At 38.9% G+C, this 22,855-nt stretch overlaps 1 protein-coding gene across 1 annotated transcript in view; it reads left to right on the forward strand.

Moving 5' to 3' along the window:
- The first annotated feature begins 20,356 nt into the window (after positions 1 to 20,356).
- The window catches only part of GNAT3 (guanine nucleotide binding protein, alpha transducing 3), a 24,731-nt gene continuing 22,232 nt past the window's right edge, over positions 20,357 to 22,855 (forward strand). Inside the window, exon 1 of the mRNA XM_010001788.1 lies at positions 20,357 to 20,474. Coding sequence (XP_010000090.1) covers positions 20,357 to 20,474 — 118 coding nt within the window. The remainder of the gene's footprint in view (positions 20,475 to 22,855) is intronic.

Below are 22,855 nucleotides of genomic sequence, written 5' to 3' on the forward strand. Positions count from 1 at the left end.
AGTATGTTATAAAGTCCAGGGAAAAAAATCTTATTTTAAAAAGAAAATTCTTTTTTGTTTTTGTTTCTAATCTCATGCCTAAGCAAAAACCTCAAAGGCAAAATGGGGGAAGAAAAAGTTTTGTGGCCACTAGAGAGAGAGAGAGAGAGAGAATCTTTACCAGTTTGGGGCTGGGGGGTACGCTCATGGGTTGTGGCTTGAGGTACAGGCATACATAATCTTCATATTATTCAAACATAAACTCTGGAAGGTCTTAGAAGGACCTGAACAGTGTATACTCCCAATAATTTAGTCACATATCACCTTTGTTCTCATCATTGTCCCTGACTGGGAGGGCCCCATACTGAGTTAACCTGCCACTAAGGAGGATGTGGAGAGCCCATAACCAAGATGACAACAGCATCTCAAATTCTGCTGCTGCATTGGAGCTCTCTAGTGGAATACATGCTGCAGAGCATCCTCCTCCTACTTTGCCTAACACAAACACCAAAATATTGGGGTATCACTGCTATTCTGAGGCCCTGTTAAAATAAGTGATGTATAAAAAAAGTCTACATGTTCCATAGCACTCTTTTTTAATAGCTATTATGAGTTTAACACAACTACCTTGAAAAGCTCAACAGCATAACCTGGCACAGGAGCAAGCGGTAACTTGGGTACCATGGGCTAAAACTCTTATCTCTGCTGCCCCTTCTTTAAAGTAAGAGGAACTCACTTAAGCAGGACTGCTGAGAGCACCACAGCCCAGAATGGGTGGACTGATTCATTCTCCATTTTCTTCCCTTTGCCCACTACTGTTTGGCCATATTAGAGGCTCTGGGATAAACCTACTAGCTGGATGTTCATAAGCACCATGTCCCTCATCCAGCATCAATACAGAGCTCCAGGAAGCCCCTTGTTCAGTCCTGGCTTAGCTTACTTCCTGAGTGTAATGCCATGAACTTCAGAGTTAGAAGCTGAGGAAAAGATCAAGGAAAGGAAGCAATACATAAAAAATTAGAATGAAGAGGCATATGCACTTACACTGTATCTATACACTTGTGAAGAAACAAGACAGGGAAGGGTTCTTATTTGTGAGATCAGCATGCAAGGCTGGATAGAAGAATGTACAGCTATATGCTTCATAAACACTGTCACCAGAATTTCTGAAAGCATTTTTTGGAAGAAAAGCATGTATTTATGCTTATGAATTTCTTGCTAATTAGTTTACATCACTATTGACACTTTCATGCCTGGTGCTACTGTAGCACTTTTCCATGCACCAAGTGAGTATCAGGTCTTTTCCTGTTCAGAGCTGAGCAGTAACACCATACAAACCAGTCTGTGACTGACAAAGCTAGTGCTAATCCACTGTGATTATCTCCTCGGGCTGTCTGCATAACATGAGACATAGGACTTCCCTGAAATCCTGTTTGAACAGCTCCATTGTTACAAAACTCTCCCTTCAGGCTCTTAGAAATTGTCATCAATTAATGAAACAATTGGAGATGGGAGGGAAAGAAGATTAGGAGCTATAAAATGAGTAGATTGCTATAAATGTGAGGAGGTTTCAGCCCACCATCTGTGTTTCATATCACCATCTAAACAACGTTCTATTTTTTTATCAAAAGCTTAACAAAAGAAGGAAACAGACAGAAAGTAGCTAAACAATTTCCTTACCTTAATAGCTGTTTTGTAACCTCACATACATCTTTAAAAAGCAAAACACCCTAACAATTTCTGAAGTAAAGTACCATTCTTGGGTAATAACGCAACAAGGCTCACCCAAATGCATTTGTTCCTATTGTGAAAAACACACAGGATAAGATCCAGATCCCCTAGTTTGGTGCCAGTGATAAACCTGAAGACCAATTAAGAAGCTTGAGATGAATAAAAAGAATACTAGTGTTCATTCTCCAGCGTTTTTTATGCTATAAGGTCCTTCAAATTTTCTTGACCATAGCAGCCAGAGTTTCCTACCTAACTCTAATCCCAATTCAGACCTGAAAAGGTGAGTTTATCTTTCAAAAGAGTAGGGAGAAAACTCTTCTGCTTTTTTTACCAGTTGATAAGTACTAAATAAAAGAAAAAAAACCAAAACATGATTGACTGCCTATTCACTACTGAGTCCCCAGCCAGTAGTTTACAGAGCTGTCTTACTGTATGATCTCCTTACCATCTTCTGCTCTTGGTGGAAAAATCTGAGCTAAATTTCACACTCAATACCTCTTTGGAGAGTTCAGCATCTCTCCTGGAGGTAATGGCCTCCTGCCATTGATTACACCACGAATTTTGCTGTCCAACTTCAGCACTCTGTCTCAACTCACAGGTCCAGGCAAGCCCTTCTACACATCAGGGTGCTACTTCAGATGACAAGAGTCTGCATGTGGAACCTTGATCAGAACAACAATTGCATACCAAGGTAACTAGCTATTCCTCAGTTATTCTAGATTAATTTCATGCACTGTTTTCTTTATCTATGACACTGTTTTGTTCACTCTGGACACCACTTTGAGCCCTGGAGCCATGTTAAAAGCAATGCATGACCACATGATTGGAGGCTTTAAGGAAAATTCCTCAGCCTAAAAAGAGTTTCTGAAACCCCAACCATTTTCTTTAAAGCAAACAGCTATGTTTTAATCTAGCACATATCATTAAGGCATGTGACACAGTATTCCAATGTAACATTGTTCTGGTTTGTTTTGGGGTTTTTGGTAGTGGGGGAAGGGCCACAGGAGAAGCTCCCCCTGCTCCAAAAGGCAGCAAAAGATCCATTAGGAGGATAATAGATGCGCCTCGGCCATTAAGGTGGTGTGTGACTAGTGGAGTCCCTCAGCGGTCGGTACTGGGACCGGTGTTGTTCAGTATCTTCATCAATGATCTGGATGAGGGTACAGAATGTACCCTCAGCAAGTTTGCTGATGACACTAAACTGGGAGGAGTGGCTGACACACCAGAAGGCTGTGCTGCCATTCACTAAGACCTAGACAGGCTGGAGAGTTGGGTGGGGAGAAACCTGATGAAATTCAACAAGGGCAAGTGTAGAGTTTTGCGTCTGGGGAAGAACAACACCATGTCCCAGCACAGGTTGGGGGCTGACCTGCTGGAGAGCAGTGTAGGAGAAAGGGACCTGGGGGTCCTGGTAGACAGGAGGATGACCATGAGCCAGAAATGTGCCCTTGTGGCCAAGAAGGCCAATGGCATCCTGGGGTGCATTAGAAAGGGTGTGGTTAGTCGGTCAGGAGAGGTTCTCCTTCCCCTCTATTCTGCATTGGTGAGGCCACATCTGAAGTATTGTGTCCAGTTCTGGGCCCCTCAGTTCAAGAAGGACAGGGAACTGCTTGAAAGAGTCCAGCACAGAGCCACAAAGATGATGAAGGGAGTGGAACATCTCTCTGATGAGGAAAAGCTCTCAGTGATGACCAGTGATAGGACAAGGGGTAATGGGTGTAAATTGGAGCATAGGAGGTTCAAGGTGAATATCCAAAAAAAAAAAAAATTACCGTGAGAGTGACAGAGCACTGGAACAGACTGCCCAGGGAGGTTGTGGAGTCTCCTTCATTGGAGACATTCAAAACCCACCTGGACAAGTTCCTGTGTGATGTACTCTAGTTGACCCTGCTCTGGCAGGGGGATTGGAATAGATGATCTTTTGAGGTCCCTTCCAACCCTTAGGATTCTGTGATTAACATACAAAAGAACTGCTATAAGTTTCCCTGCAGCCCATGGTGAGATGGCAGCTTTCCCCCTGCACTTGTGGTGAAACATGGTGGAACATTCCCTGAAGCCTCCAGGAGGCGTGACCTTGGCCACTGGACTTGGATTTTGTGGCCAGAGGAATTGCTGCCAATGGGCTCTGATTACGCAGCTTTGGAAGACCCCAGTGCCAGGGGAGTTTGTTCCCAAAGGAGCCTGTGACTCTGTGGGAAGCCCAGGCTGGAGCAGCTCCAGACCTCATGGGAAGGACTCATGAAGGAGAGGTTTGTGGAGGACTCTCTCCCATGGGAGGGACCCCATGGGGAAGCAGGGAAGGACTGTAAGGAATCCTTCTTCCTGAGGAGGAGCAAGTGGCAGGAACCACCAGCCTGTGAAAAGACTCTAAACCCCATCCCCATCCCCTTGTGCTGCTGACGGGAAGGAGGGAGAGAAACTTGGAACAAAGATTTGGGACCGGGAAGAAGGGAGGGGTGAGGTAACATATGCAAGCCGTGCTCTTTGTGTTGTCTGTGTCCTGTGTGTCTGATTAATGTGAAATTAAATTATTTTTTCCCCAATTTGAGTCTGTTTTGCCTGGGACCTTAATCAGTGAGGAAGCCTCCTTGTCCTTTGTCACAACCCATGAGCTTTGTCCTCCTCATCCCAGAGTGTGTGTGTGTGTGAGGAGTTGAGTGAGTGGTCATGGGGCAGGTTCTTTGTTGTCGTGTTGGGCCCAAACCATGACAAACATTCAGGAAGGAAAAGGAAACTATTTTGTGGATCTTTGCAAGTAGTCAAAAAGACTGAGAAAGAAAAGGTCACTGGGCAAGCTAAGTATGTGTAAAGACACACTAGGATTCACATGAATTGGGAGAGAAATTATGTTGTTGGAACAAAATCTTCAGATTTGCCCTAATTCTTACAAAGAAAAAAGTAGCAAGTAGGAATACATAGGACATCAAAAGCAGCTCCATTCTGTCCCTCTCAGTTGAATGTGGCTGGATTTAGTGTGCCATTAACAGTACCAGGCAGAAATTAATCCTATTTGTTACTATAAACCAAAGATATTTCCTTAACATTCATATACAGCTTGCCCCAGTGCTTAGGCATCGTTAAAATGAGAAGGTTTTAATAAGATCTAATAGAAACACTTTTTATAAATTATGAACATCTTTTTTTTTCCCCTGACCTGAACATCTGATCTTCATTCTCCTCAAAATGCACAGCTGATATTTTTCCACTATCATGATCACTTTCACACTTTATTTCTTTGTTAGGCTCTTTTCCAAACTTAAAAATAAATCGGATTTTTTTTCACTGTGACCATTATTTCCATTCTCTCATTTTTTTCACAATGCTTCATACAATTGTCTTGGCTTTGTTACCTAAGTGTCACAACCCCCTCGTGCATTATTTATTTATGAATAATTGAACTTGCATCTAAACTGTCAAAACAATTATAAATAAAAGAACTTTCATGGTCATACATTCAGATTGCATATATTAAATTAGACAGATGTATCAAAATAATTTTACTGTGTATTTCTTGCAAACATTAAGGCATGGTGGAGGTTCATTGCCCATTATGTTCACCTGGTGTTTATTTACCAAGTGGCAAGGTGAATGTATACAATGTTTTGGTCTGGAATGCCCCTGATATTTTCAGTCAGAAAATGTGTAACAAGGACAAAGAAGCCTATTTCTAAATTTTTGCTTCTATTATGAACACTTGCTTCTAAGAAGCTTCTCTAAGGAGACGACAAAACCAAGCACTGTTTTATATGAAACTCCTCTTGTATTTCAGCAGTATAATGTTATCTCTGGTGAGAATTCTCCTTTCCTTGGATATGATCAGCTACAGTTCCTGTCAGGTATGCCTGTTACTACAAATCTACAACTCCAAGACAGGCATCATGTTCAGAAGATGACAGTATACCCACTTTCTTCTTTCCCTTAGTATATATGGAGAATTGAGGCTTTCAAGATTTTCCTACCCCTAAAACTCTTTCTCTGTTTTTTTCCCATGTAATTTACATGTACACCCACAAAGACTGAAAGCAATTCAGAACCTAGTTTGTAGTAAAACAGATGTTTTTCTATAGTGGACTATTAGCCTGTGTACTCAGACACAGAGTAGCCAGTTTTGTTTGCCTGTAAAGTTCATTTATATTTCTTTTTCTACTAGACAAAAGGGTTGTGTATTATTTCTGTTAGTTCGGTTTGGGTTTTTTCCATTTTGAAGGCTGTAAGTTCTAAACAAATGTACAGATATTTTACTATTCAGACTACAGGCCAATCAAGAAGATAATTCTTCCAGAGATTATTCTTTTCTTACTTATTAATTAGATATAATCTCTAACATGGAAATGTCCTTTCAAAAGTGAGACTGAGATGGATAGTTAGATTATACAACTAACCTAGTAATGAGAATTTAAATGTGTTATCTTGCATGCAGAATACGGGGAAAAAAACAACAACAAAAACAAAAAAATCACTCCAGACACAAAAGAGCTCTTGTTAACATGAAGATGTGTGTATCTTTCATCACAGGGACACTCCTTGTCTCCCATTGCTCTTGATCACTGTTTCATCATTTTGTGTTCATAGACAAACCACTGGACTATGTTAATGAAATATGTGTTATTTTAATGCAATAAGTGTTTCTATCCATAAAATTGTTTCATCTTCTCACTCCTGATCCAGTGTGTTGGAAATTATGACTAGCTTTGGCCATTTGACAACTATATGTTAGTTTACAAAAAAATTTCTAACTTTCTGTTTGTTTTCCAAACTTTTTTTGAGCCACTCATGAGATTCATGTGGACCTTTTGCCCAGCAGGTACTGAAAGTAAGTCAGGATGTCTCCATATTTACTTTCACTAACCCCTGCAAGCAACTTCCAGTCAAGAAGCCAACCAACAAGTCAAATGCATTCATGCACTGAAGTTTGGAAAGGCTCCTAAATTCAAGATCTTTACACAACGTTTTCTTAAAATGATACGTTGAACTTTGGCTCTTGGAGTCTCTCTGGACATTAAGGAGATTATCATTTTTCCAATGACTTTGAGAAAAACAGTTCATACTTGGCTTCTGTGGTAAAAAGGAATCTTTCACCAGATACTGGCATGGGAGAGGGACACTTATTCACATTCTCCCTAGGGAAGTGTTGAGTTTGGAGCAGTGAAAAAAAGCTGAAGGGTTCTGATGAAAAATATATGCTTCTGATGATAGCTATGCTCAGCAGAACCTTTTTGACACTAACAGTGAGAGCAGTGCAGGTGGAGATAATAAAGATTTTAGCTTTCTTGTTGCAGATTCTTAACAGCAGAAGATATGATGTCTTGTCACATCCCACAAAGTGGGTACAGGTCCCGAGGGGTGCAGGCACCAATCAAATATTACTTCCCACTAGCTGGGCACGCTTCCCCAGAGATGGGGGCCCCGATTAAATATCATGTCTCACTGGTGGGTATGTTGGTCCATCCCACAGAGTGGGCACAGGTAGAGTCCCCCAGGGGTGGGGGTCAACCCAGGGGGATTTGGACTGGACCCCCTTGCTTTCTAAACTCCTTCTCAGAGACGTGCCTAGGTGCAGCCGGATCAAATCCTCTCTTAATTAATTCTCTTTTAACAACCTATTCAGTGAGAGTAAGCTCAGGAATTCTTTGTGAGGTACTCTAAGAGTAAGACCATTAGCCTGGTGGCTTGTACAAAACACAACTTTACTTAAAAGTGAGTAAGATTATAAAGTTTGTCAAAAAAACACCACACTATACTCTCAAAAGCAATGGGTTACAAATAGCAGAATACAGCAAAATGGTACTTCCAGAACAACAACAACTAACAGAACTTTAACTAAGCAACAAGTTACAAAAACTTCACAAAAGTTAGAAACTATGTTGCCCTTATGTGCCAAGGTAAGGTTAGAAACAGATAGAGAGAGAGAAAAGGAAAAGGGGGAGAGAGAGAGAGAGAAAGAAAATTTGGACAGAAAAGATATCACCATCCTTGGATCCAGCAATGATCTTGGTAGGAAGCTGTGGTCCTTGGATGGTGGGCACACCCTGAGTGTCCCAAGCCTGCACCTTTCATGCTGCCTCGCCTCACCCTTTCAGGGGGGCTGGTAGCATCTTGCACAGACTCAGTGTTGAATTTTACAGTGCTGAAGGAATGAGGTGGTGGGGCATGGGGGTCCAGGTGATCACTTAGGCCCCTCAGCTGGGTTGACAGAGCAATGACCCTTATTTCTGTTTGGTGGGCTTACACGGGGCTTACAGAAGATGACACTCTGCCTCCACAGGGTACTGCTTGCCTGCCACTGTTCCTTATCAAATAAGGACAGTGTCCTGCCTATCAGGGTGGCCATCAGTGCAGAGGCTCCCCTTGCAAGGACAGCACCCAGTTTATCAGGGTGACCATTGAAGGAGGGACTCTTGCAAGAACAGAGTCCAGGTGGCATATTGAATGAGAACCCCACCTGAGCATAATGTTCATTTTGTCAGGGCAGCTGTTTTGAGACAATTATTCATTTCAAGACTCTACAAGCATCTATCCTATATGCTGCAAGTGTAAGAAGAAACTGAACTCTGGAAATGCCTGTTATTTTTCATTGCCTGTAAGATGAACAGAAGTGGGACTAGTTTTGATGTAAATTTGTAATCTTTGGCATCTGCAGACAGCTGCAGCTAATGTCAACAAATATGTTTCAGTATTCGACAGAATGTATTTTTATTAAGCATTCATGATTCTAACAAATTACCCACAGAGAAAACACAACACAGAAGGAACAATAAATTATTATTTCTATACATTCATATTTTTATTTGTTTGCTCTACACAAGTGTGCACTTTTTAAAAAATATGATATAATCTACAGACATTGTTTTGCTTTCATAGGTACAAACTTGTGCAAATAGGATGCTTAAAAGGGCATCTTGGACTAGAAAATGGTGATAAAGAAGGTCTTGCGGTTCTTTTTCACATAGTGTCACATAATTAGAAATGCCTCTGGAGAACGTGATGAGCATTTCCCAAAGAACACAAATTCATAGAAATATCCTTTTCTGTCTTTGAGTATGTCTCTTGGGGATCTTTTAAAAGTTACATATCTTCCTCCTACTCTTACAGTTCTCACACAACTCATGACATTTTTACCTTTGGCCACTGTGACATCTCTGTTATCCAAAAAAAAGGACAGGAAAAGGACAGTATTGCCTGCACTGTATGTCTCTCTTCACAATGATTTATAATCTATTTTCCTTTGGTTTTTGATGTTATTTTCCTGAAAACTCCTCCACCTTGGATCTTGGAACTGGCAAGAAATGTTCACAGTTTAGATTATGAAATAAACTGGTGGGCAAACTGAGAAAATAGGATGCTCTGCTTCTTGCTTGATAGTTCTTGAGGTTGTGGCAGGAGTGGAGGGGAGTTGCAAGATGCCCAGACAGGACTGAAGGGATAGCTTTGCTGAATACTCTCTGTATTCCTATAGGACACAGGTATTGGCTTCCACATGCACATGGGTCAGCATAGATTGTACTGTAAAATAAGTAGGATGCTGCAATCATCTGAGGGGAAGTGAATTCCTGAAAGTGTTTGTAATTTTTTGACTAATTTTCCTCAAACAATTGAAGATATTAAAGAAGCCGCAAGGCAAATAAATAATGTTTATACTTACCTTTTGTTTTCTCAACCTATGACTATGCAAAAGGTACTCTTAATTCAAGGGATTTCAGCAGATGGAGACAGAGAAGAGATAGCTATTATAAAAGTCAAAAAATGCAGGAAGCAAAGGGTCTTGACAGCCAGCATCCTGACATAATGTAACTAAGCAAGATGATAATTTGTTAGTATCACATACCAAAATGGAAAGATTTCCTCTAAAGTTGGGATCATACCTGTGATCTAAGGGGTTTTTCTGTTGTAAGCAAAACTGCCATCTCTGATGTTGCAGATTTGTGCATATTGTGGACATAGAAAGCACCTCAGCCTGTTCCTACACCCTTAACAGTGACTTAGGAAGCACAGGAAGGTGTAAAGTAGAATAAGGCTTTGTGAGTCAAGATCCAGAAAGGCTGATCATGAGAGACAGCTTGCAAACCCTTTGTCCTTTACATCATGTCAGCTTCAGAACATGTAGTTTACACCTATAGTAACTGAGAGCAGTTATCACAGTTATCAAGTGTGTATTAATAAACTGTCACAGCCTTCAAATCAAACAGATTGTAAGTGATCTGCCTTTAGTTGTGCCAATTTGCTTTGGCAAGCCAAGTTATGAATTGTCCAGGGAATGTCAAAAGCACACCAAATTCTTTACTGGGACCATCCTAACAATTTACAAGCACAGACAATCCAGTTCCAGGATAATTGCCAGGCATTCTTGAATTTACAAATATAGCTACTGCCTATAAATTCAACAAATAACTGAGTGTAGGGGTAATCTGGGATAGCTGGTCATCAGGAAAAGCAATCTGCATTGCTAAGATATACATGTAGGGAATGGTTTAACTACAAAGTGGAAATGTGAGCAGAGCATGGGTTTGAACACATATGAGGAATTTGATCAAGACTGCTTGCAGCCCAGCCCTGCAGTGCCTGCAGTTCAGAGGGACTTATAAAACCGAGCAGGAGCAAATGAAATCCAAGACCCAAGAAGAGCAGCACACTGGACGACAACAGGTGACTGCTCAGGCAGCAAGACTCTGACAGGTATGTGATCCATCTCCACTGAGCTGGAATCACACAGGGCAAAGCATGGCATCCAGCCAGCACTTCAACCCCAAGATGACTTTCAGGGTGGCTCTGGAACAGCAGAGGGCACACAGATAAATAAAAAGCCTGACAGAGTTGTGTGAAATACCAGTGGTGTAGCTTGCCAGCTGCAAAACACTAAAATAAGGCATGGGCACTACAGTGACTTCTGGAGGAAATCTCACCCTGCACCCTGTGAAAGTAATCTCACAACAGATTTAAGAATAAATATGAAAACACAAAATCGATTGCCAGACAAAAAAAAATGCTTCAGACATGGGTCACTATAACATGGGATAATTCAAGTTATACCAAAGTATGTCAAATAGCTGCAACCCTACCTTGCAGAATGTCCAATGAGAAAAATATTCAAATGAGTAAATGGGAAAACACAGTTACTGTCCAAAGAACTGTTGGATCTGCCAGATTCTGTTCTGCATTTTAGTTAACTGTAGACTCAGATAATGCCAACTTTGAGACATGATAAATGCTGGAAAGAAGAAATTAAGGAGAGAGAGTTTTGCATAAAACATGTGTAGATGCCAATAAAACAAGACTTCAGGAGATCAGAAAGTAAATCTATTTAAAGTTATACTTTGAGAATATTAGAAAGATAATATTTAATTCTGGAAATGATAATGTGGTTTTAAGGAATAAAAACATCACTCTTGAAGGCATAAAGTAATGTGTTGCCGAAGGTACAGAGGTGTTCCCCATCTTAACATGTTAGTCTCTAATTAACAAATGAGGTTCATACTTCCTTTTAAGTACTTGAACTTGGACACCATTGAAGATGTAGACCCACTCCCAGTTCTGATCTGTTATAAAACAACACTTAAACACTATTGGCACTCACAAAATGTCTGGCTAGTCTTGTAGGCGCTTCCATTTCCTTTGCACCTAAGTCCTGACCTCATTTCTTATGAGAGTTGAAGACTCAGAGGTTTACTTTTTGCCCATTGACTTATTATTAAGTGGGTGGAGCTCTTAACATATGTGCTTAGGGTCTCCTTTCCCAAACAGCAAGGGAGTCTGATCCATGCTCATTCCATACGGGAGTAGTAAAAGCATTTTATTTTTGTTTTTCCTTCCCTCTCTAAGTACAGAACATTTTTGGGGTGGAGGCCAGCCTAGGTCAGGAAGAAATGCTCAGCTTTTAAGTTCCTCTTTAGGGGAAATGGGAGCTGAAAAGAATGAGATAATTTCCATTTACCCTTGAATTCTTCCGAGGACAATACATATTTTTCTAGGGGAAATGTCAGCTAGACTTGTATGAATTAGAACACTGCTTTATAAGCAGAATGGAAGAATACTAAAAATATCATTAATTCTTACAGCCTCCAAAGAGTGAAAATTCCTAGTATTTCCTCCACATGCTGCATGAGTCAGAATGTCATACTGCAAAATCACAGTATTTTAGGATACCATCAAGATAGAAATTATTTTAGGCATCTCAGTTGAAGACGTTTGAAAATTAAGCAAATCTGACCACTGAAGAAAACAATGTAGAGGCCTCAATTAGAGGCTAAAATGGCGACAAGCTGCAAAGATAGTGGAGACAACTTTGCTCCTCTGGATAAATTTTCCTTCCAGAAGCTATAAGAAGCAGGACAGTTTTCCCAGAATAATTTAAACATTATAGATGGATTTCCTTTAGAAACCTGCTTCCCTCTTTTTCCATAGCATATTTTGCTGCCGTGCTCCATACTTTGAATTACCCAGGTCTAACACAGGGTTACCGAGAAATGTATCTTAAAAAAATTTAACACCACCATCCTCTCTAAGAATCTAGCAAAAGAAGGATCTTATTTAATAATTATCATGGCCTGGGGCGTGAATGAAAAAACAATTATCACGCAGCAGATGCTAGCCAGTTTCCATAAGGATGTAGAATAGGAATCCACACAGACTACAACAGATATCTCCAGACACAGAGCATCATCTCAGCAGTAAAATAATCTCTTCTACACACTTTTCTATAGGGATTATTACTACATAGCAACAGCTCTGTTGGAAAAGAAATTTACAGACATGCTCCAAGCAACATAGTTCAAGATGACATCCTGGAAATGACTCCAAGCTCTGCAGCTGCCTTCTTACACCCTCTTCAATGTTCAGAAATCAAATTTTATCCACTCTCTACACAACTGTTTACAGTATGAAGCTGCTCATATTCTACTGAAGGCACTACAGTCACAGGTTGGCTTAGGTGGAAAAAGTCTCCCAGATAAAAGGGAAGGAATGCAGAAAATGTCTTTTCCGTAATTTTGCCTCCATGTTAAACACCAAAAAGAAATGTTAGGATATTTTTTATTCAATGAGTTCTACAAGTGAAAGCAGAATTGTGTTTGCTCATACTCTTCTTTCATTTCTGGCTATGCAAGGCAGTGTGGGACTTGGCAGGTCTTAATACATGGGTCTCCTGGGAATCAGAAGTGTTCAGAGTGGGATGTTGACAAAATATTTCCCTATTGTTTTAAGATTTTATTTTTTTTTTAAATGTACTATGTTGACTGTTCACCTTGTACTATAAACTAAATCCCTTTAGCAGAAATACCAGGCATTACCCATGTTCTTGTTCTTTTCTCTTTGTTATTATGATTTTTTTTCCAGAAAATATGAGATGCACCTCTTTCAGGAGTCCATGTGAAACAGTTCAAAGACTCTAAATAATTTATTTATTATAATGAATTACATTCTGAGCGTTCTTTTTAGTTACTCAGCAATAAGCCAGGAAAACTTACACTCACCATAGCAGATGAGTGGAGTTTGTGGAAAGGCCAGACCGGGAGATACTTTCTGTCCTTATGTAAGAAATAACATAACTCAGCAGTGCTCAGTGCAGTTCATTGCTCTTTCAAATATACTACAGACATCCTGTAAGCATGATCTGGATTCAGAGAGGAGATACTGAAGGGTCTGGGCTTCTTTTATAGCTTTTTCTCACTGGTGAGCCAAATCTATATACCAAGTTTCAAACTTCTGGAGTGGCCAGTTATTAATCCAAACATAGCAGCTTGGCCACACACTGTCACAAAACTGACATAGGTTTACTGAGAACACAGCCTGTGTTCAGCTAAACTATTGGTAAACTTGCCAAAATCATGTGAGTCTTATCAAGACTGATCCTCAGCCAGAGAGTCCCACCCAGAGCTCAGTAATCTCTGCTCACACAATGTCACACATTCCATTGGATCAGCATGTGTTGCAAATACAGAAAAAAGGATACCGAGCGTACTGAAGGTAGCAGAGTTTGCATACAGAATCAGAATCATAGAATGGTTTAGGTTGGAAGGGATCTTAAAGATCATCTAGTTACAGCCCTCCTGCATGGGCAGGGACACCTCCCACTAGACCAGGTTGCTCAAAGCCCCATCCATCCTGGCCTTTAACACCTCCAGGAAGGGGGAATCCACAACATCCCTGGGCAATCTGTTTCAATGTCTTACCATCCTCACACTAAATAGTTTATTCCTAATGTCTAACCTAAATCTGCCCTCTTCCAGTATAAAACCATTCCCCGTTGTCCTATCATTACACACCCTGGTAAAAAGTCCCTCCTCAGCTTTCCTGTAAGGCCCCCTTCAGGTACTGGAAGGCCACTCACTATAAGGTGTTCCTGGAGCCTTCTCTTCTCCAGGCTGAACAGCCCCAACTCTCTCAGCCTGTCCTCATAGCAGAGGTGCTCTAGCCCTTTGATCATCTTCTTGGCCCTTCCTCCAAGACCTCTATCTCCTTTTGGTGTTGAGGGCTCCACAACTGGACACAGTACTCCAGGTGGGGTCTCACAAGTGTGGAGTAGAGGGGCAGAATCCTCCTCTGACCTGCTGGTCACACTTCTTTTGATGCAGCCCAGGACACAGTTCGCCCTCTGGGCTGCAAGTGCACATTGCTGACTCATGTTGAGCTTTTCACAGACCAACATGCCTAGGTCCTTCTCATTAAGGCTTTTCTCAATCCATTTTCTGCCTAAACTGTATTTGTGCCTGGGATATCTCTTAGTGAGTGAGCTGGAGATTTTCACAAAAATGTCAGTATTTCGGGAAAAAAATCTCCTCAACAGCATTGAAAATGTAGCAACTCTTTATTATTTTAAAAATATGTCCTCTTTACCTTTGTAATGTTTTTTCTTTCCTTCTTCTACTTCCTTTTCATCTCTATAAGCAGTAAAAAATAATGATTGCACCATTCCTTTTCCCTTTCTAGTATAACTAAATGGCTTTGCAAATCTTACAGTGTCATTACTGTGGTACTACTATAGAGCTAGGGGACAAGGTTTCAGTTTTTCTTCTGTTATTTGGTAATGTTTCCTAGATAGGAGATGACAAATTAGGGAGGGGGTGATGGAGAACCTGAAAATCTTGGACTTATTTATATCCAGTGCAGAAAAGGGAAACAGCAAGAAGGAGCAGAGCAAATAAAAAGAAAATAACCCTATTTATTTATTTATTTATTTAAATATAGTTTTGTTTTAAAAGGCAATATTTTCAACTTATATAAGCTCTTGATGTAATCTTCATTTTTTAATGTTTTTCATAGAAACAGTATTTTCTTCCCCATGAAAAACTTGAGTGTTTGGTTTGGGTTTTTTAGTTGGAAAATTTCAGGAACCTGATGTTTCAGAATAATATTGCTTATAAAGGAAAACGCAGATCTGAAGACTCCACAACATATCTTTTTCTCACATTAATACAGTTAACATGGATATTAAATCTGAAAAATACTCTTATTTTGTCAAAATGTGGAGATAGTATGAAAATAAAGAGCACAGAATTTTGAAATATTTATAAGTAGACTAAGTAGACGTGTCTTAGATGATATTAACTACTTTTTTTTTTTTTCTTACCAATTAATAGTATATTATTTATTCTTACTTTAATAAGGCCTTTTTCTGAAGCATGGAAGATACAGCTGGTAGTTTACCATACAAACATCCAGGGCAATATCTAGAACACTAAGTTCAGTCATGTGACTCTTCTGAAACACCTATATCAGAGCTTTTTTAATTTCTGAAAAATCATGATGAGACCTATTTGTATCTTAGGTTCTCACTGTGAAGGCTTTTCAGTAAAGTACCATGTGCTTCTGCAGTGGTTGAAATGTTTTGTCATGGGAAAGATAAACCTCTTCTAGTCCTGGTGCCTGTATTCATCCATGTTTACTTCAGACTCCATTTATTTATGAATCCTGTTTATCTTCTTGCTTCAATCAAAACCAAGCTTCCACTATCTCTGGCAGCAGGTTCTTCAGGTTCTCTGTTTCCCCCTGAAGCATTGCTACCACCCTTCCTGAGTGCAAATGTGACATGCTCAGTCTTGTTGACTCTGTCTTGTTGACTCAAGGGTAGACAGAGCTCACACTTCCTCATTTTCCTACTGGGGAATCCAGACAATCTTTTGGGCACAGTATATCAAGAATTTGACTACAAGACCTGATGGAGAGATGTGTATTTAGATCTAACCGTGATACGACACTCTGTTCAGTTATCTTACATGTAGAGGAGAAAAAGCAACTTAATCAGAAAACCCCCTCACTCCCTCTGGACTATCTGTCTTCTCAGCAGGGGAATATATTGAAATTAATGGTTGCAGACCATGTTCACACTTAAACACTTAGTTTGAATTTCCTTTGCTGGAGCATGTGACTGTTGCCTCCTAGGAGAGTTTGAAGCTGGCTGCTAACATCAGCTTGATGATTGCCACATTTGCTTGGTCTATGTCAGGTATCTGTGCCAGAGTACAGTTGGTGTTGAGATTGGTATCTTTTCCTTTTGGCTTGAGATGTATGGATATGATTCTTAAGAGGACCTATATGCTCATCTGGACAATTTTTTGTGGACTTCACATCACACTCAAGCTTCAACAGTTTCAGTTTTGTGACTGAGTCACAGTATCATGGAAGAGGATCATAGAGACAAGAGGATACAACCTGATGAGCCCTCCATGTCCAATCTACTAATCAAAGGTTCACCACCTGTTACACTTTATCGCTAGGTTAGATGGCCAGTTCTGAAGTCAATCCTACCAGATTCTACCAGGTCTTCTTACAGGTCGATTGACATCAGTCTGGTACATCACTTACAGCATTCAAGCAATATGAGTATGCCAACACTGCACAAGGCAGATGATGATCTAAACTGTAAACATCACTTAGTGAAACCCAGTCCTATGTGGAGTTAGCCCCTCAGATCTACAAACATTTCAGTTCCTTGACTGTAGCTGAATGCCAGAGGTAATAAACCCTGAGTCTTAACAGGTTTCAGAAGCTCTGGCTTTGTGCCATGTCAATGCAGCTTACCAAGGTTCCCACCTAATACCAGTGCTGACTGGGAGCATATAAGGAGTCTCTGTACCTGCTTTGTTTTGTCTCTAGAGTATCTCTCATTCAGCAGATATCTCTGTATGTCCATGGTTAGAAAAGTCAAGATGGGCTTGTCACTGTTCAGGGTGTAAGGGAAACCTTTTCCACTAAAATGTTGCCAATGCTCGACTGAATAGTTTGGAGATGTTTTGCTTCTTCTCATGCATCGGAAGCAATTCAGTAGCCAACTGAAAGAGTGAAGGGTTTCCTTTGATTGTAACAGGCATTGTACTGAAGATTTTTCAGGCTTCCTTTATTTAGGAGAATACTGAAGGAAATGGATTGAAAGTTCCTAAATTTAGAAAATCCTATTTTTACCAAAACTTCCTCCTCTTTCATCAATGTCATCCCTCCAAATTTTGTCAGGGAAAAGGGAAAACATTATTTATACTGAAGCATGGAAAAGAAAAACAAATTCCAGTCTGAATAGTTTATAAATACAAAGACCTAAAAAGAAAGTAAGAGAGAAAAACGTAGAACAGGTGAATTTCCTAAGCTATCCCTCTTTCTTTGACTGGGAAGAGTACAGTACTTTCAGAAGAAACTGAAAAGGAAAACCTATGTTAATTGAAAGACTATGAACAGAACAATCTATATTTTTTGCCAAACAAAAATCCCAAACTGGTACACCTTTAATACCAGTCCCAAAATAAAAAATTAGAAATTGGAAGCCAGAATCGCAGTTTCATGACTTCTGAACAGACCATTTGAAACAGCCTTTCTGAAAGTCTCTTAAAACTCTTACTAGCTACAGAATGCCTTTAGTGTGCACTCTATATTATCAGCACCACCTAGAGTGCATCACTAGAAACAACTCCAAGAACGTACAACTTATATTCTGTACAAAGTGCGACTGCATTTCGAAGAAGCACTTTCTAGACTTGCACTCTTTCAAAAACTTCCATATCAAATATATGTGGCTGATACAACAGAAGAACATCAAGGAGAGATCATATTTCTATTATTGCACCGAGAAGAGGCAGAGGAAAGATAACACAAAATTACCTTACCCTGTAAGGTAGTTTCTATTTCTTCTGGCTTGATCATCATCAGAAATTTCCTCAATCAAAGTACAGTTACTGATGATGATGAAGAAAAAAGATGTTCAAAGCAGAACAGAATCCTGTTCATTCTGCAGAGAAATAGAAACCGATTGCTGTGGAATTTTTTCAGTAAACTATTTAGTTAAGAGAGTGAAGGCAGAAGTGAGCAAAACAAACAGATAAGATGTCACAGATACTGCATGTTTATTAAGTAATTGATTTTTTCTTTAGTTCTATACACATTCTGTTTACAGTCTGCTTGTATAAGACAATTACCTTTTTAAAGCCAATCCTTGTATGGAGTCATAACAATAACAGAGAATGTTAGGAAACATGCTATGGGATGCACACTTGATTTTCCATGCCTTTCCATCTGAAAAAAAAGATTGCAAGCTTTCATCTTTATTAATTTACACTCATGTTCTTCTGGTATAACAGAATAGGACCCAGGCTACCATTACAGTTTTCTAGTGAGATACTGTAAAAATTATATGCAAAAGGAACAGACTTATACTAGTATATGCCTGGGATAACTCAGTAGTGAATGGAGCCCTCAATCTGAACCTGATGTTCACCTCCATGATTTGTGACTATATCAGTTAATTTCTAAATTCTATAAGTGTTCAGAAATGGTCAAAATCATTTTACAAACTCACTGAAATCCGTAGGTGCCATGTGCTTGACTAACATCCTGATAAACAGACGCCTGGCAGTGATACCCCACTTCTGAAGCTGCTTATTTTCATTTTTTAAACAAACAAGTTGTTACTATGGCTGCATTTATTATGGCCTATTTTAAAGACTAAACAAAGTAGGAATATAGGCTTAGGAAAGCAGAGCATTTTCTTGCATTGCAAATGTATATGCAAAAATTCAGCTGTTAACAAGTATGGATTATTCATTTCTGGCAAAGCAGTGAAAGGAGACTTAAAAAGGGATTTTTCCTCCCCTGACTGAGAAGCATATACTGAAAAAGCACAACTTCAGATCTTTACTCCTGTACGTGATCTTAATTTTAAGACTGAGAGGACACACTATTGAATAGGATGAGCACAGCAAAGGACCTGCCTTTTCTCAGAAGACAGTTCTCTCCTGCTCTGATGGCACAGAATTCATTAGTATCTCTGGTGAACTTTCTCTCATTCCCATCTTCCCCATCCAGTACCAGTTACCTTCCTGCTACATCTAGGGTCCACCTACTTCTGCTGTGGGCGAGTTTCAATACGATGAGTTAAATGCTTTGCCTCTTGCCCTCTTCTTCTGACTTACAAATATGGCTAACATCACTCAAACTGACCCATATCCTTAGATTTCCCTTAAACATTATTTATTGGCTAAGTTTTAAAAGCTTGCATACTGTAAAGTCAGCATTGCTATTACTAGTCAATAATTGCATAGTTGCAGCAAAAGCTCCTGTTTGTATGTTTTACATAATTGAAATACTTTTTAAAGTTAATAAGTATAATATATATATTATAATATAAGTATAATATAAAATTAATTATAGTCTGCCACATTAGTGAGATTTATTTTATTGAAGCCCTTAATTTGAAGAGAAGGGACCAAAAAGAAAGCATTTTGGATCTTTTAGTCCTGTCAGTAATTCCACTTTTACCCACTACCGCAATTATTACAGTAGGGTGTGTTTTCTCAATATACTGCTGACATCACAACCCAAGTAATATATTCACCCTATTACATAAAACACCTCTACATTACTATTGCACAATGAAGACACTAAGATATAATTATGACACCAGTGGGGAGAATCTGACCTGTGTCCTTTCTTACAAAAAAAGGTGTGGTGCTTTCAGCCCAAACTGATAACTGCTAATAAGATACTAGAAAAACGGAAGATATTCACCAAGGACTGGCTGCACAGAAGTATCCCAAAGATGTTACAAATTGCAGTAAAGTTCAGGAAAATAAATGCAACTGCTATAATGTGAAAATGAAGCAAACATTCTGTATGTTAATTAATAATTCAGAAATATTAAAACAAAAGATGTCTTCACTATAGAAATCCAAATTCTGTCTTTTTAAATAAATAATATATATTTAGAGCTATGACCACTAAGAAAGATGAAAAATAAAGTCGGGAAATGCTTCAAAGATCTATAACCATGTTTTGCTTCAGGGCATAAACATTGATTAACAAGCTGAACATTTTTTCCTTGAACATTTATTCCTATTTTTTTGTTTCAAGATATTCTTCACATTTCCTCAAAGCTTATAAATCTGGAATCTGTCTGAACAATGACAGAGACCCACCCATACCTTGTGTTTGCTCCTGAATGGATCATTTTAATTCTATGACATCATTAAAGTATGTTTTTCTGTCCCTATGTAAATCCTTGACTATAGAATCTGCAGATCAAGTGACAGGAGAAAAGGGACCATTTGATTTGAAGGCTGAACACAGAGGTTGACTGGGATTTTAAAATCTTCTTTGTTGCCCTTCTGAATTAAAGCAACTAGTCTGATAAGAAGGAGATCAGCTGGAAAAACAGGATTTGTAACACCTCAAGATGGGCAGTGGAGCCAGTTCTGAGAGCAAAGAGTTGGCCAAGAGATCCAAGGAACTGGAAAAGAAACTCCAGGCAGATGCAGAGAGGGAAGCCAGGACAGTCAAGCTACTACTGCTGGGTAAATAGAATAAAAATTGCTCATAAGGCTTTTCCTTTGGGGGGGGGTATTTTGCTCTGGAATTACATTTCAGCTCAGTGCATTTCCATCTCTCACTGTTTTATTTGAAGAAGACAATCCTGTAGTCCACATATAAAAAGTTTTCTGGTTGTGGACACTGAAGAAATCACAAGGAACAGGCTGGAAATGGGCCTGTCATTGAATGAGACATGAGAACTACTACTGTTAGAATAAATGTTATGATGCTTACACAGACCATAGCATGGACTTTTGGTTTTTCAGAGATCTATATACATTCATTTGCAGGAGGATTAAATGAGATAACTGTTTCCATAGAAAATCCTCAGGTATCACATGGTATTGATGCTGTTTGTTTCCCAAACTGTTGCATTTCATTTTTTACAGAAGCAGAAAAAACCAAAACCCTTAGAAGGGCTTTTTTTTTTTTATTCAATGCATAAAAATTATCTTTCCAAGAGTGGAATGGAAGGTAATTAAATGAGATGAAGACAGATTAGTATTCTTGCAGACTACTACTGCTAATCCACATTGTGATCAATTTATTACTGGCCAGCAACTGTAATGGCAAAAGAAAAAAAAAATAATTTCTTGATATAGCTTTATTCTTCTCTTTTTCTTCCATGCACTGCATAGCCTACAAGAAATGCCCCAGAGGACAACAGCACTGCCACTATTGTAATATTTTTATTCTAAGATCAGGGTGACTGCTACGAGAATTTACATTGTTTCTTCCAAAGGAATACAAAAACAGTCTTGATCATCAAAATGTTTGTAATGTTTATATATTTTTTTCCTTCACTGTAACTGCTTACAAATGCTTTTAAACTGATATTTATTCTGACTTAGCTAGATCCCTCAGGTAAAGTAAATCAGCTTAACTCTGTTGGTTTCTACCTTGTGCAAAAAGTCTGTTTATACCTGTTGAGAATCTAACTATCGTTATTAATAATGAAATAAGAGAGAAAAATACAACCATGCAAGTTTCTCACTTAATAAGAAGAAAGTAGCAGTTTTATACACTTTCTATAGCATCAATATTTAGATTGAAATGTATGAAGCTTTTCAGACCAGTGGAGAATACAAAGATTTTCTGTGCCCCTTTAATACAAAGCATTGTCCCTAGTGAGGCAAGCTTGAGTTGGTAAAACAACTGAATAATATTTTCACATAAATGTTCATAAAGTTTTGATACTTTCTATAGATTTTTACAAACAGGAATTGGCACATTGTGTTAAAATCAGGGCCCATCTACTCCAGCATCATGTCTCTGACCTTATCCAACACTGATCCATGATAAAAATGTAAAAAATCCTTTAAGAGGAATGAATAGGATAATAAGGTATTTGTAAGATAAGTAGTTTGTTTGTGTATTTTGACCCTCAAATATTCATGCCCTGGCAATAGTACTGGAGGCTGCTTCAGACCAGAACACAAAATATGACTCCCAGAACATATAAATGCATCTAGTATTAAGCATTTTAGTTTTAGATGTTTCCTAATGCATATACTCAGTCTTCTTCTGGCACTATTAATATCAGTCTCAAGATACATTTTATAAAATACCTTGAGATTAATTGCAAGCTATGTGAAAATACTTCTATTTCATTAACTTAAAATCTGAATATATTTCTGCTTCATCAACTTTAATTAGACAAGATGATAATCAGAATCCAAAGTACTTTCACTGAAGTCTTGTTTATAGAATATTTTTCTACAATATCTACCTTTATTCATGTCACACATGATAAAGATTCTAATTTGTCAGTGGATTCTAATTTGTCAGTTTTGGAAGGTTTTTTTCTCCTGGGGAACCCTTACAATAGATCCCAAGGACTCAGTAAAAAACATGTTGGAGAGAAAAAAAAACAAACATTATAGACCTAACAACTTGAATTTTCTTATTCTTAAAGAAGCAAGTGGTGAATAAAATGTGAATCTGTTTTGAACTTATAGCACAGCTAGAGTGAAAGTGTCTCTTGAACACCTGGAAGCTCAGCTGCTCAACAATGTGTACAAGACGCACCATATAGCCCCTTCCATAGACGACAGTGAAATGGCCAGACAGGAAAGGATTAAATCTACTATGTTTAGATATGTCACTTTTATCTTTCTCTATCTCAGAGGTGATCTCCAAGATCAAAATTATTCCAGTTTTATGCTTCATAAATCAGGGTCAGCTCCACTGAAGCCAACCAGCCTAATCCTATCCTAGTTCTAGGTTTCTGATCTTTCAGGCCATATATTGCCTCTATACAGACCAAGTATCACCATTATTTATTTTTCAGTAGGCAAATTGGTAGAAAATTCTCAGAAATATGGATATATCGTAAGGTTTTCAGTGTGATCATTATGCTCTTTCC

This window comes from Chaetura pelagica, unplaced genomic scaffold, assembly GCF_000747805.2.
Source record: "Chaetura pelagica isolate M959 unplaced genomic scaffold, ChaPel_1.0 scaffold137, whole genome shotgun sequence".
Lineage (NCBI taxonomy): Eukaryota > Metazoa > Chordata > Aves > Apodiformes > Apodidae > Chaetura > Chaetura pelagica.